At 45.3% G+C, this 15,167-nt stretch overlaps 2 protein-coding genes across 2 annotated transcripts in view; both read right to left on the bottom strand.

Annotated features, from left to right (window-relative positions):
* ABL1 (ABL proto-oncogene 1, non-receptor tyrosine kinase) overlaps nt 1–9,165 on the bottom strand; it is a 166,530-nt gene extending 157,365 nt beyond the window's left edge. The window contains exon 1 of the mRNA XM_007530304.3: nt 9,013–9,165. Coding sequence (XP_007530366.1) covers nt 9,013–9,148 — 136 coding nt within the window. The 5' untranslated portion in view covers nt 9,149–9,165. The remainder of the gene's footprint in view (nt 1–9,012) is intronic.
* A 584-nt stretch (nt 9,166–9,749) lies between these two features.
* LOC132540927 (uncharacterized) lies at nt 9,750–10,613 on the bottom strand. The gene has a single exon (XM_060200407.1). The coding sequence runs from the start codon at nt 9,852–9,854 to the stop codon at nt 9,756–9,758; it is 99 nt and encodes a 32-aa protein (XP_060056390.1). The 5' UTR covers nt 9,855–10,613; the 3' UTR covers nt 9,750–9,755.
* Between the last annotated feature and the right edge of the window lie 4,554 nt (nt 10,614–15,167).

Here is a 15,167-nt window from a genome sequence, read left to right as displayed (position 1 = left end):
GTCACCATTCTCACCTAGATTAGTTCTTGGGATCAACCTCAGCTTCCACCTTCCTCCTTTAGGACACAGCAGCTAAGAGTTTATTAAAGCATATAACAGATCCTGTTACTCCTTGCCCCACTTTCTCCAAAGGTTTCTCTTCCTCAAAGGCAAATCCAAAAAATCTGGGCCCGCGTAATAGCTCAGTTGGATAATGTGCAAAATCACAGTTCAAGCTCAGCTCTCATCTCACTGAAGGAAGCCTTGGTGTTGTGGTTTCTTTCTTTCTTTTTTTTTTATTTATTCCCTTTTGTTGCCCTTGTTGTTTTATTGTTGTACTTATTATTGATGTCGTTGTTGTTGGATAGGACAGAGAGAAATGGAGAGAGGAGGGGAAGCAGAGAGAGGGAGAGAAAGATAGATACCTGCAGACCTGCTTTACCGCTGGTGAAGCGACTCCCTGAAGGTGGGGAGCCGGGGGCTCGAATCCGGATTCTCACGCCAGTCCTTGCGCTTGGCGCCACCTGCGCTTAACCCACCACGCTACCACCCGACTCCCAGTGTTCTGGTTTCTTTCACTTTCTCTGCATCTATCTAAAATTAAAAGGAAAAAGACAAGACAAGAAAAAGAGGAAGCCAGACAGTGGTGCACTGGGTTAAGCGCACATAGTATGAAGCGCAAGGACCTGCTCAAGGATCCCGCTTAAGAGTCCTCGGCTCCCGCTTAAGAGTTCTCGGCTCCCCACCTGCAGGGTCGCTTCACAAGCAGTGAAGCAGGTCTGCAGGTGTTTATCTTTCTCCTCTCCCCCCTCTCCCCCCTCGGTTTTTCTCTGCACTATCCAATAAATCAGGAAAAATGGCTGCCGGGATCTGTGGATTAGTAGGGCAGGCACGAGACCCAGCAAGAACCCTGGAGGCAAAAAGAAGTGGGAGGGGAAGGGGAGGAGGAAGGGGAGGAGGAAGGGGAAGAGGAAGAAGAAAAACAGAAGTGGAGGAGGAAAAAGAAAAGAAAAAGAAATTCTTGTGGTCTAGGAGGTACGCAGTGGATAAAGCACTGGAATCTCAAGCATTAGGTCCTGAGTTCAATCTGGCAGCACATGTACCAGAGTGATGTCTGGTTCTTTCTCTCTCTTCCTACCTTCATGAATAAAATTTTAAGGAAAAAAAAAAATGTGTGTGCTCCGGGAGGTGGCGCACCGGATAGGGCATTGGCCTCTCAAGCGAGGTCCCAAGTTCAATCTCCAGCAGCACATGTACCAGAGTGATGTCTGTTTCTTTCTCTCTCTCCCCTATAATTTCTCATGAATAAATAAATAAAATATTAAAATAGACAGAAATGTGAAAAAAAAGAAATAAAATGGTGCAAGGTGATGGCACACCCTATTGAGTGCACATGTTACAATGCACACAGGCCTAAGTTTGAGCCCCCGGCCTCCACCTGCAATGGGAAAGCTTTGCAAGTGGTGAAACAGTGTTGCAGGTGTCTGTCTCCCTGTCACCCCCTTCCCTATGGATTTCTGGCTGTCTCTACCGAATAAATAAATAAAGATAATAAAGAATTAGGGAGCTAGGCGGTGGTGCACCTGGTTAAGTGCTCACATTACAACACACAAGGACCCAGGTTCAAGCCCCTGGTCCCCACCTGCAGAGGGAAAGCTTCATGAGTGGTGAAGCAGGTCTGCAGGGGTCTCTCTGTCTCTCTCCCTCTCTATCTCCTTCTCCCCTCTCAATTTCTATCTAATGATAAAAAGAATTTTAAAGGAGTCGGGCTGTAGCGCAGCAGGTTAAGAGCAGGTGGCGCAAAGCTCAAGGACCGGCGGAAGGATCCCGGTTCAAGCCCCCGGCTCCCCACCAGCAGGGGGGTCGCTTCACAGGCGGTGAAGCAGGTCTGCAGGTGTCTATCTTTCTCTCCCCTTCTCTGTCTTCCCCTCCACTCTCCATTTCTCTCTGTCCTATTCAACAATGACAACAACAATAATAACTACAACAATAAAATAACAAGGGCAACAAAAGGGAATAAATAGTAAAAAAAAAAAAAAGAATTTTAAAAATTCTGAAAAAAACAATCCTTGCTACCTGAGGTATAATTTAGCAGGAAGAAGTCCGCGGTTTGCTCTGCAGTGCCGCACAAGAGCGCCAAGGGACCTCTGAATAGTGAAGCAGAGCTATGGTGTCTTTTCTCCTCTTCTTTTTTTTTTCATTTTTTAATATATTTATTTATTTTCCCTTTTGTTGCCCTTGTTGTTTTTATTGTTGTTGTCACTGATGTCGTTGTTGGATAGGACAGAGAAATGGAGGAGGGGAGATAGCGAGGGGAGAGAAAGACACCTGCAGACTGCTTCACTGCCTGTGAAAGAGGCTCAAACCGGGATACTTACGCTGGTCCTTGCGCTTCGCGCCAAGTGCACTTAACCCGCTGCGCTACCTCCTGACCACCTTCTCCACTGTTTTAAAAAATAAATCAGGGGGAGTCGGGCGGTAGCGCAGCGGGTTAAGCGCACGTGGCGCATAGTGCAAGGACCAGCGTAACGATCCCGGTTCGAGCCCGCGGCTCTCCACCTACAGGGGAGTCGCTTCACAGGCAGTGAAGCAGGTCTACAGGTGTCTGTCTTTCTCTCCCCCTCTCTGTCTTCCCTTCCTCTCTCCATTTCTCTCTGTCCTATCCAACAACAACAATAATAATTACAAGGGCAACAAAAGGGAATAAATATTTTTAAAAATATAAATAAATAAATAAATAATAAATCAGGGAGTCGGGCAGTAGCGCAGCGGGTTAAGCGCAGGTGGGGCAAAGTGCAAGGATGGGAGTAAGGATCCCGGTTCGAGCCTCCAGCTCCCCACCTGCAGGTGAGTCGCTTCACAGGCGGTGAAGCAAGTCTGCAGGTGTCTGTCTTTCTCTCCCCCTCTCTGTCTTCCCCACCTCTCTCCATTTCTCTCTGTCCTATCCAACAACAATGACATCAATAATAACTACAACAATAAAACAACAAGGACAACAAAAGGAAAAAATAAATATTAAAAAAATAATAATAAATCATTGGGGTTCAGCAGTGGCACACATAGTACTAAGCGCCAGAATACACACAGGACCCAGTTTGAGCTCCCCACTCTCCACCTAGGTCTAGGAGGTACGCAGTGGATAAAGCACTGGAATCTCAAGCATTAGGTCCTGAGTTCAATCTGGCAGCACATGTACCAGAGTGATGTCTGGTTCTTTCTCTCTCCTCCTACCTTCATGAATAAAATTTTAAGGAAAAAAAAAATGTGTGTGCTCCGGGAGGTGGCGCACCGGATAGGGCATTGGCCTCTCAAGCGAGGTCCCGAGTTCAATCTCCAGCAGCACATGTACCAGAGTGATGTCTGGTTCTTTCTCTCCTCCCCTATAAGGGGAGATGGGCAAGGGGGATGGGCGCTTTACATTTGGTGAAGCAGGTCTACAGATGTCTATCTTTCTCCTTTTTACCTCCCCCTCCTCTCTCAATTTCTCTCTGTCCTATCAAATGAAAAATAAAGGGGGGGGGGGGAGCCGCCAGGAGCAGTGAATTCATAGTGCTGGCACGAAGCCCTAGCAATAACACTGAAGGCAAAAAATCAATCAATCAATCAATCAATCAATCATCCATGGAGGTTACACAAGCGACAAGAGAGCTGAAGCATGAGGTCTCGAGTTCATTCCCTGGCATGCATACCTCTCTTTCTCATGTTAAATAAAATCTTACCTTAAAAATAATAAAAATAAGATAAACACTGGACAGGAATGAGGTTCAGCAATAGCCTACATGCTTGAGCCCCTAGTTTATTTCCTCAAAACTACACTTTTAAATGAAAAGGGGACTAAGAGAAGTCCAAGAACCTCGCAATGGTCAATAAGGCCGCATTCTTCTCCAGTCACTCCCTCCCCACCACATCTGACTCCCATACCTCTCCTGCTCTCTGCTCCAGCTACCCTTCTAGGTCTTTTCTTGAACATGGTAAACATGTTCTTAGGGGGCCTCTGAACTTTGATTTCGTCTATTTAAAATGTTTTTATTTACTCCCTTTTGTTTCCCTTGTTTTATTGTTGTAGCCATTATTATTGTTGTTTCATCATTGTTGGATAGGACAGAGAGAAATGGAGAGAGGAGGGGAAGACGGGGGCGGGGGGGAGAAAGACAGACACCTGCAGACCTGCTTCACCGCCTGTGAAGCGACTCCCCTGCAGGTGGGGAGCGGGGGGCTCGAACCGGGATCCTTACTCAGGTCCTTGCTCTGCGACACCTGCATTTAACTCGCTGTGCTACCGCCCAACTCCCTGCTTAAAATATTTAAGCCTGATGCATAATATTTGAAGAAGGAAATGTTAAGGAAAATGAGTTAACTAGTAAATGTTTCCAATCCTGTTTTATCCACTCTCCTAAAAACGTATTTTCTTGAGATACGGTGGTCGCACATCCTGTAGAGTACACATATTAGCATGCACAAGGACCCAGGTTCAAGTCCCCAGTCCCTGTCTTCAGGCGGGAAGCTTTACAAATGGTAAAGTGGTGTTGCAGGTCGTTCTCTCTCCCACTCTGTCTCCCTCTTCCCCTCAATTTCTCTGTCTCAATTAAAAAATGCATTTTCATGGTCCGGGAGGTGGCGCAGTGATAAAGCTTTGGACTCTCAAGCATGAGGTCCCGAGTTCGATCCCCGGTAGCACATGTGCCAGAGTGATGTCTGGTTCTTTCTCTCTTCTCCTATCTTCCTCATTAATAAATAAATAAAATCTTTTATAAAATGCATTTTCTCTTTTAATTTCCCCACCAGGGTTCTTTCTTTCTGGGGATTGGTGCCTGCACCACAAGTCCACTGCTCCCGGAAGCCAGTTTTTACTCTTCTGTTGCCCTTGTTGTTTTATCGTTGTTGTGGTTATTATTACTATTGTTATTAGTGTTGTTGTTGTTGTTGGATAGGACAGAGAGAAACTGAGAAAAGAGGGAAAGGCAGAGAGGGAGAGAGAAAGATAAGACACTTGCAGACCTGCTTCACTGCTTGTGAGGCGACCTCCCCACACCCTGAGGGTGGGGAGCCCCGGGCTGGAACCGTGATCCTTGTGCCGGTCCTTGCACTTCACGCCATGTGCACTTAACCCACTGCACTACCGCCGGGCCCCCATCAGGTTATTTCTGTATAAGTACCTCGCATTAATCGACTGTGCCACTGGAGCTCTCTGGGTTATTTCTATACTCAGTGCACTCAGTGCCTGCATGGTAATTATTTCACTGCTACCAGCAGCCACCAGCACCCCCTTTCTTTTGATAGGGAAAGAGACAGAGGAAAAGAGAGCAAGAAAGAGAGACACTTGCAGCACTGTTTCATCACTATGAAGCTTCCACCCTGCAAGTGTGGACAGAGGCTTGAACCTAGGTCCCATAGTAATGTGTGTGCTCTACCAAGTCACTACCACGTGCACCAACCCACCATTTTTGTTTGTGTTACCAGAGCACTGCTCAGCTCTGGCTTATGGTGGTGAGAGGCATTGAACCTGGGACTTTGGCGCTTTAGGCATGATTACAGACTCATGCATAACCATTATGCTATCTACTCATGCATAACCATTATGCATTATTTTGTTTAAATATTTATTTATGTATTTATGTATGAAAGGGGTGGGGGAGAGAGAAAACCAGAGCAAGTAATGCTGGGGCTTGAACACTGGACCTGTTGCTTGGGAATCAGACACCTTTTCCACTACACCATCTTCCAGGCTGCTAAAAGTCTATTTTCTTAATCAAGCCACTCAGATTTGAAGAAGCATATGGTACAGCACATAAACCCACATAAAACTCTTTCTCACTGTACATGCCTAGCCCTTTTGACCCTGAATGAGTCCAGGAAAAAAACCGCCATCTGCCTACTCCTTTCAGATTCATCAAAGTTACCCCCACCCCATATTACTTTTGGCTTCGCGTCATGTCTGGCCAATACTATATCTTATGACTGCAGGGTTTTTAAAAATATTTTATTTATTTATTTGCCTCCAGGCTTATTGCTGGGACTCGGTGCCTGCATTATGAATCCACTGGTCCTAGAGGCTAATTTTTCCCTTTATTGCCCTGTTGTATATCATCATTATTATTAATGTCGTTGCTGTTGGATAGGACAGAGAGAAATAGAGAGAGGAGGATAAGACAGAGAGGGGGAATGATAGACATCTGCAGACCTGCTTCACCGCCAGTGAAGCGACCCCCTTGCAGGTGCGGAACTTGGGGCTAGAAACTGGATCCTTACACTGGTCCTTGCGCTTCATGTCATGTGCGTTTAACCCACTGTGCCACCACCCAGCCCCCAGGGTTTTTTTTTAAATATATATAATTTTTTCTTTATTAGGGGATTAATGGTTTACAGCCAACAGTAAAATACAGTAGTTTGTACAAGTGTACCATTTCTCAGTTTCTCACTTAACAATCTAACCCTCCCCCCAAGTCCTCCTCTGCCATCATGTTCCAGGACCTGAACACCTCCCCCCACCCCAGAGTCTTATACTTTGGTGCAATACACTAGACTGCAAGTTTTTTAATCCAACCTAGAAACATCAGTTTATGAAACAGAAAAACAATTTGTAACACACACAGTTCCTGATCCTCTAAAAGAGAACACTCAAGGCCAAAATACAAATGTTTTCTTCAGTAAAACAGGAAGTAGGCAAATTCGTTAATGAAAAGTACCCCAACAAAGTGCCTATTTAGTAGAACTACCATCATTTTGACTTTTAAATCTTCCTAATTTTTGTATTACAAAGTAACATAAATTCATTGTAAAAAGAAGTTTGAAACACCACAAATGCAAAGTGAAAGTTTTCTCCTATTGTATCTACATCCCAAATGTCCCAGAGATGTTTCAATTTAAATCCTGCTTTTTTTTTCTGTGTATTTACAAATAGACAATTTTTGTTTTACAAAAATGGGGCAACACCATTAATTTTGGCATACAGTCATTGCAGACTAGTATTCAAAGTGCTTTCTACTTAAAACTACACAGACATCTTTTGGTACTAGTATTTTATCCTAGTAGCAGTTTTCAAATTTTATTTTAGGAGTTTTTATAGTCTTGAAAATGACTGGGACCTTCAAAAATTCAACTTACAGCTCCTGAATTTGGAAAGCACCATAACTCACCGCCACTAACATCTTAAGGTAAAGTAAAATCCAAGATTATTTCAATGTGGCGAATACTTTTCTCTAAGAAAATAAAACCTCTACTGCCAGGGGTTGGGCAGTAGTGCAGCGAGTTAAGTGCACATGATGAAAAGCTCAAGGACTGGTGTACGAATCCTGGTTCGAGCCCCCGGCTTCCTACCTGCAGGGGGGTCACTTCACAGGAGATGAAGCAGGTCTGCAGGTGTCTATCTTTCTCTCCCCCTCTCTGCCTTCGCCTCCTCCCTCGATTTCTCTCCTATCCAACAATGACATCAATGACAAGAATAATAATAACCACAACAATAATGCAACAAGGGCAACAAAAGGGGGGAAAAATGGCCTCCAGGAGCAGTGGATTCGTGGTGCAGGCCCCGAGCCCCAGCAATAACCCTGGAGGCAAAAAAACAAAACAAAAAAAAACCCTCAACTGTCGGGAGTCGGGCGGTGGCGCAGCGGGTTAAGCGCACGTGGCACAAATCGCCAGGACCTGCGTGAGGATCCCAGTTCGAGCCCCCGGCTCCCCACCTGCAGGGGAGTCGCTTCACAGGCGGTGAAGCAGCTCTGCAGGTGTCTGTCTTTCTCTCCCCCTCTGTCTACCTCTCTTCTCTCCATTTCTCTCTGTCCTATCCAACCACGACGACGACATCAATAGCTAACAATAATAAATACAACAATAAAACAACAAGGGCAACAAAAGGGAATAAATAAATATTAAAAAAAAAAAAAACCCTCAACTGTCAAGTTCATGGAACAGAGACCTTTGTTTACTATAGTTGCCCATTGTTAAGAAGCAACTGTGATTGAATTCAAAGTACAGAACACTTGCACACATCTTACATTTGCTTTAGAGAGTGTGGCCTCTAGTAATGTTTTGATCAAGTACAGTCACTCTGTCAGGCTGCAATAGTACAAACAAGCTCTAGTTAACTGGTTTATGACTGGCACTTGCTACAAATGAGACCCTCAGTTTTTAAAACTTCACACAAAATTATTCCAAGTAACCAGTGTAATATGTACTGTTATCACTCAGATTCCAACTATGTTAGTAAAATGTCAAAAATCAAACGTGATCCTAAACAGGGAAAGAGGAAGGTGAGCGTTCCACACATGGAGTAGGGAGTACTTATTATTTTAGAAATAAGTACTTCTTGTGTTAGGTCACTAGACATTGAGTATTCTCTATTCATGAGGAATGAAGCTTCCTTCTACTAGATTGTTCCCACATAGCTCCAGAATATTTTAAATCCAGTTTTGATTGGGAAAAGTCAAGGATGTGGTCTGGGAGGTGGTCTGGGAGGTGAATAAACCACTGGAGACTCAAACTTGAGGTCCTGAGTCCAATCCCCAGCAGCACATGTACCAGAGTGATGTCTGGTTCTTCCTATGTCTCTCCTCCTCCCTTTCTCATTAATTAATAAATATTTAAAAAGAAATAAAGAAGAAAATCAAGGATATAAGTGTAGCACAAACCACTTTGAATATATGACAAAAAGCTCTTTGTAAATGAAGTAGTAAAAGGTCCATGGACCTCAAGGGGAAAGTCTGCTTTAGGGTAGAGCTGAATCATAGAACCATGGATCCTCAGAAACCACTTCAACCCAACCTCCACGAGAACCTTGAGAAACCGAAAGAAAAAAAAAAATGGTTTGTCCAAGGTCAACAGTGTGTTACAAATGAATCAGGTAAGAAATAAGCAACTCAAAGAGATTTTTAATAAAGTCCTATGGAATTACCAAGTGACATTTTCTTATATAAAAAAGTTGCACCAAAAACTCAGATAAACTATAGAAGCATGTTTTTTAAGTTGAACAAGAAGGAACCTGCAAAAGCTGAACACATAAGGACAAATCGACCAGAAAGCTTGAAAAGCACTCACCATGTTCCACAAAAACATTGCAGTGTGGACCCCCATGCCTCGATGAGTCCTTCTTCCCTGTTCCTTTGATAAAATGCAGGGCAGGCAAACTCGGCCTTCTTTGGTCCCCAAGAACTTTTCCAGGCTGCTGCCCCATAAAGTAAAGATAGGCACCCCTTTCCAGGAGAGGGTTCAAGATATTCCAGAACAGTCAATGAGTTCAGAAGTAAACAGTATATGTAGGATTTCACATTCACTGCCTCCCCCACAAGTTAGTAATGGAGGTCAATCACAAAAAGACAACTTCCAGGAAAAAAAAAAAAAAAAGCACTGGTAGCAGGTTTTTTTTTTTTTTTTTTGATTATTGTTGCAGTTTATCAATATGAAGGAATGTAACTGTAATGAAACCCAAAGTTCCTGGACTTTAAGGGTCTTTTTACTAGTTGAAACAGTTTCTTTTCAAGAAGAAAGTCTAAACAGAAAAACTCACAGGGGATGTTGTAAGAAAGGCAATCATACTAAGTCACTGTGATTCCCCACATAAAGGAAGTGTTGATCGTCTTGGGGTACTCCAGAACTTTTCCTGTGGAAGTCACCCACCCACTAGCTCAGTGTCTTTATCTTCCGACAAAATTTCCTGCCCCACTAGCTGCTGCTCCTGCTTCTTTCTCTGCTATGCTCTCCGGAAAAGGTCACGGGTCCCCCAGACTTCAGCGACAGCCTGCCCTCGCCTCTGGTGAGAAGGAATGCATTGACAGCAACTTTTAAGTCCGCTTTTTAAATGGCCTGTGAAACCAGTCTAGACTTTTCCTTTGCATTAAAGTTTGAGGCAGGGCAAGGGCAGAGGGGGCCGTAGGTGACATTGAACAAGTCAGGGCATTGGAGGCTGGCAGGAGCACCCAGGGGAATCAGGGGGAGGGGAGGCCACTTGACAGCAGAAAGGGGGATTGAATGGGGGTGGTGGGGGGGGTCTGAGGCCCAGCCTGGAGCAGGGAATCCGAATCAGGGGTGGCCTGGAGGTAGTAGGAGGCTGCTGGGGCAGGGCTCGGGCGGCTTACTCCAGGGCGACGCACCTCCACGTCTCAGGAAACGGGGTGTCCCAGGTGTGGGGGAGACGAGACCACCCCCAGGGTCCCAGAGTCGATACAGGGATGTAAGGGACGAAGGACTCTAGCGGTCCCCGAGGAGGGAGGTGGTGGAAGGGGGAGGAGGCCCGGTGGCTTCTGCTGTCCCGAGTCCGGGGGGGTCTGTCCGAGACACCCCCCTCCCCCGGCCTCGGAGGATGTTTTCGCCGCGGCCGCCAGGCAGTCACTTCCCCCGAGCTCAGTGGCGGAACCCACCCCCACCCCCTCAGATGAGGGCCACGGACAAAGGAGGGGCTTCTCAGCTGCAGGACCCAGGAACCGGCTCCGGCTCCAGCGCCGCTCAGGGACAGACACCAACCCGTGCGGCCGCCATGATGGATTACGAGCCACTCAACAACGAGGCCAGGCCCCGCCCCGGCCCCGCCCCCGGCGACGTCCGTCGCGCCCCTCGCGATGAACGGGGTTCCCTTTGAGCTCTGTTTTTGGGGAGGCCCGGGTTCTCCGTCCTGTTCTGGTCTCCCAGCCTTTCAGTCAGGCCCGTCAGTAACTTTAAATTGTGGTTTTCCCATTGCTAGCTGAGTGGTAAGGAAGCGCCCGCCTACTCTGGGTTGCCATTGGTCCCTGAGAATGTGTGGTTTCTTCCGTCTCATTGGCTGCTAGGGGTCGTGAGACTAGAGCTCCCAGCCAATCGCTGTCGGCACAGCCCGCAGGGCCTGCTGGGAATTGTGGTTCCGCGGCGCCAGTCCTAGTCCGCGCGCACCCGAGGCTTCTAGCACTCAGCTTCGTGATCCTGAGCTTCGGTCCCTCCCTCCTGGGAGCTGGTGAACTCCGGCCGGCCTCGTGCAAGGCTGGCCAATGTCTCCCCTGCGCGGTTAGAGACCGGCGTAGAGCCAAGGCGAGGGGAAAACTGCGGATTGGATCTTCCCATATCCGGAGTTGGATTACTTCCTTTAGCTTCGTGAGAGGAGAAAATCTGTCTTGCTCCTGGAAACCAAGGAAGCTTTGGTGCTGTCGTCTCTTTCACTCTCACTCTTTTTGACTTCAGTCTCTATCTTAGAGATTTGAAAGGATGTTTGGATTAGACTCATACTCATTTCACATGTAAGCACATACAAAAGTGTGTTGACACTGCCCACCCAGACTGTTAGCAGACACAGCTAGCACCCCAAACACACACCTGTTATACCATATTCTTTGCAACTACACCTGATGCCCTAACCACAGGTGCACCTACCAGATGTTGACATACATATCTCATCACCACCCTGACTCTACGCAAGTATCCTTACACTGGTCCTTGCGCTTCGCGCCACTTGGGCTTAACCCTCTGCGCTATCACCCAACTCCCTTCTTTAACTTCTATTCATCTTTTAATCATTTCCTACACATTTTCATTTCTCATTCACTAGCTTAAAAGTTCACAAGGTAGAATCCTTGCTAACACACACTTCTTGAATAATTTATTCAACAAGATTATTGAGCCTGTGTTTCAAGTACTGTTCTAGGTACTAGTATACTTAATTGTGAGATGGGGACATGGAAGGAAATGATACACTCTAGTCCTGGAAGACCATACATGAAGCTTAAGACAAGCACAAATAAGTGTAAAAACAACAGAGAAAATAACAACCCAAAATGTCAGCCTCAGTACCCATTCTTTTTAGGATTGCTTTGATTCCATTTGGGAGTATAGACCTTTTCCTAATACCCAGTTGCATGTGGGCACTATCAACTCACATTCAGTTTCTTCACTTTTTTTTTTTTTAAGTTAAAGATGTTATTTATTTCTGAGAAAGATAGGAGAGAAAAAGAACCAGACATCACTCTGGCACATGTGCTGCCTGGGACTGAACTCAGGACCTCATGCTTGACAGTCCAAAGTTTTATCACCACACCACCTCCCGGACCACCAGTTTCTTCACTTTTAAATGGGGATGACCTCTGCTAACTTCACAATGCTGTGAAGAGGATCAAATGAGATCCTCTTCCAGTAGTGGGTTGAGCACACATGGTGTGAAGGGCAAGGACCAGCGTAAAGATTCTGGTTCGAGCCCCCAGCTCCCCACCTGCAGGGGGTTGCTTCACAAGTGGTGAAGCAGGTCTATGGGTGTCTATCTTTCTCTTTCCCTCCTCTCTCAATTTCTCTCTGTCCTATCCAACAACAGCAAGGGCAACAAAAATGGGGAAAATAGCCTCCAGGAGTAGTGGATTCCTAGTGTAGGCACCGAAACCCAGAAATAACCCTGGAGGCAAAAAGATTCTTTTTGGTTTCTACAAAATCTGAAATGGGGGTGGGGTGAGGGAAATGGCATAGTGTTTATGCAAAAATACTTTCATGGGGGGTGGCTTTCAGGTCCTGGTGCACGGTGGTGGAGGAGGACTTAAGAGGGTTGTTGAATGTTTTTGCAGAAAACTGAGAAATTTTGCAAATGTACCAACACTGTATTTAATGTTGACTGTAAACCATTAATCCCCCCTAAATTTTCAATAAGGAACTTAAAAGTTGAAAACAGTAGAATAAATACATTTTTAAAAAACTATCATGGTTGAGCCTCTAAGGACCTTGGATCAGCCTCCCTTAGCTCCCCACCCCAAGCCAGAGCTGAACAGTGCTCTGGTTAAAACAAACACCTGAGGGAGTCGGGCGGTAGCGCAGTGGATTAAGCGCACTGGGCGCAAAGCGCAAGGACGTACATAAGTAAGGATTCTGGCCTGAGCCCCCGGCTCCCCACCTGCAGGGGAGTCGCGTCACAAGTGGTGAAGCAGGTCTGCAGGTGTCTATCTTTCTCTCCCCCTCTGTCTTCCCTCCTCTCTCCATTTCTCTCTGTCCTATCCAACAATGATGATATCAGTAACAATAACTACTACAACAATAAAAAAACAAGGGCAACAAAAGGGAATTAAAAAAATAAAACTACACTGATCCCTAAACTCCATTTCCACTTTCACCACTTTTAGGTTAACCTCCTAGATTGTACTTTTACCTTAGAGATATACTATGCTTTTAAATATATATATATATATATATATATATATATATATATATATATATTACAGAGTGGTACTTTTGAGGGCTTAAAACTTGATTCCAAAGTTCAACAAGCATTGCTAAAGATTGAAAAGGCTCCTTCAAGTTGATATGTCCTTTCATTAAAAACTAACTCAGTTCAGCAGCCTGGGAGGTAGCATAGTGGACTAAACATAGGACCTTTAAGCATGGGGTTTGAATTTGAACTCCAGTATCACATATGCCAGAGTGACATTATGGTCCTTTTATTTTATTTCATCAGATAGTGAGGAGAGGCCAGAACAGGACTCTGGCATAGGTAGTACTGGGACTCAGAATTGGATCTTCAATCCAAAGCTTGGGACCAGGCAGTGGCATACCCAGTAGCTCACACGTTACACTGTGCAAGGATCTGGGCTTAAGCCCCCTGTCCCCATCTGCAAGGGGAAGGGGTGAAGTTTCACAAGCAGTGAAGCAGAGCTGCAGATCTCTCTCTGCCCCACCCACTAGTGTCTTTTTTTTTTTTAATTTTTTTTATATTTATTTTATTTATTTATTCCCTTTTGTTGCCCTTGTTTTATTGTTGTAGTTATTATTGTTGTTGTTGGATAGGACAGAGAGAAATGGAGAGAGGAGGGGAAGACAGAGAGGAGGAGAGAAAGATAGACACCTGCAGACCTGCTTCACCGCCTGTGAAGCGACTCCCCTGCAGGTGGGGAGCCGGGGTTCGAACCAGGATCCTTATGCCGGTCCTTGTGCTTTGCGCCACCTGCGCTTAACCCGCTACGCTACAGCCCGACTCCCCACCCACTAGTTTCTATCTCTACCCAAAATAAAATATTTTTTAAAATGTCCAAAGTTCTACCGTACCATCTCCCAGGATACTGAATGGTGCTCTGATTCTCTCCTGCTCCTTCTCCCTCTACCAACAGTAAGTCTTAAAAATTAAGGAGCAACTTAGTTCAGTCTTTTTGTCCCCATTACCACAAAGCAGTCCACATGAATAACAATGTAAAAATTTCATCTATTTTTTAACACTTGACAGAATTAGACTGAACATGAGTACCCCCTAGTGGACAACAGGTTACCAAAAGTCATCTGTGATAATTCAGGATATACTGAATGAGCAGAATAAACAGGCAGTTTAGGAAAGATCAAGTGATATGGGTGGTTTTTTTTTTTTTTTTTTTTGCCTCCAGAGTTATTGCAGGGTGGGGCTCAGTACCTGCACTACGAATTCACTGCTCCTGGAGTCCATTTTTTCCCTTCTGTTGCCCTTGTTGTTACTATTATTGTTATTGCTGTTACCATTGTTGGATATATCGAACAGAGAGAAATGGAGAGGGGGAAGACAGAGAGAGGGAGAGAAAGACACCTGCAGACCTACTTCACGGCTTGTGAGGCGACCCCCCTGCAGGTGGAGAGCCGGGATCCTTACGAAGGTCATTGTGCTTTGCACCACGTGAGCTTAACCCACTGCACTACCGCCAGGCCCCCAACTTTTTTTTTTTAATATTTATTTTATTTATTTATTCCCTTTTGTTGCCCTTGTTGTTTTATTGTTGTAGTTATTATTGTTGTTGTCATTGTTGGATAGGACAGAGAGAAATGGAGAGAGGAGGGGAAGACAGAGAGGGGAGAGAAAGATAGACACCTGCAGACCTGCTTCACCGCCTGTGAAGCGACTCCCCTGCAGGTGGGGAGCCGGGGTTCGAACCAGTATCCTTATGCTGGTCCTTGTGCTTTGCGCCACCTGCGCTTAACCCGCTGCGCTACAGCCCGACTCCCCCAACTTCTTTTTTTAAGTAAGCTTTTAAACCTATTTTCTTTTCTTCTAAATATTTTATTTACTTTATTTTAATGAGAGATACAGAGACAGAGACCAGAGCACTGCTCAGCTCTGGTTTATGGTAGTGCGGGGCAGTGAACCTGAGCTTTGAGCCTCAGGCATAAAGACCTTCTGCATAACCATTATGCTGTCTCCCCAGCTCATGGGTACAATTATTTTTTTAATTAAAAAAATATATTTATTTATTCCCTTTTGTTGCCCTTGTTGTTTATCAGTGCTGTTGTTACTATTATTG

The sequence above is a fragment of the Erinaceus europaeus genome, chromosome 10 (genome assembly GCF_950295315.1).
Source record: "Erinaceus europaeus chromosome 10, mEriEur2.1, whole genome shotgun sequence".
Taxonomy (NCBI): domain Eukaryota; kingdom Metazoa; phylum Chordata; class Mammalia; order Eulipotyphla; family Erinaceidae; genus Erinaceus; species Erinaceus europaeus.
This window is presented reverse-complemented; position numbering and strand designations above follow the sequence as displayed.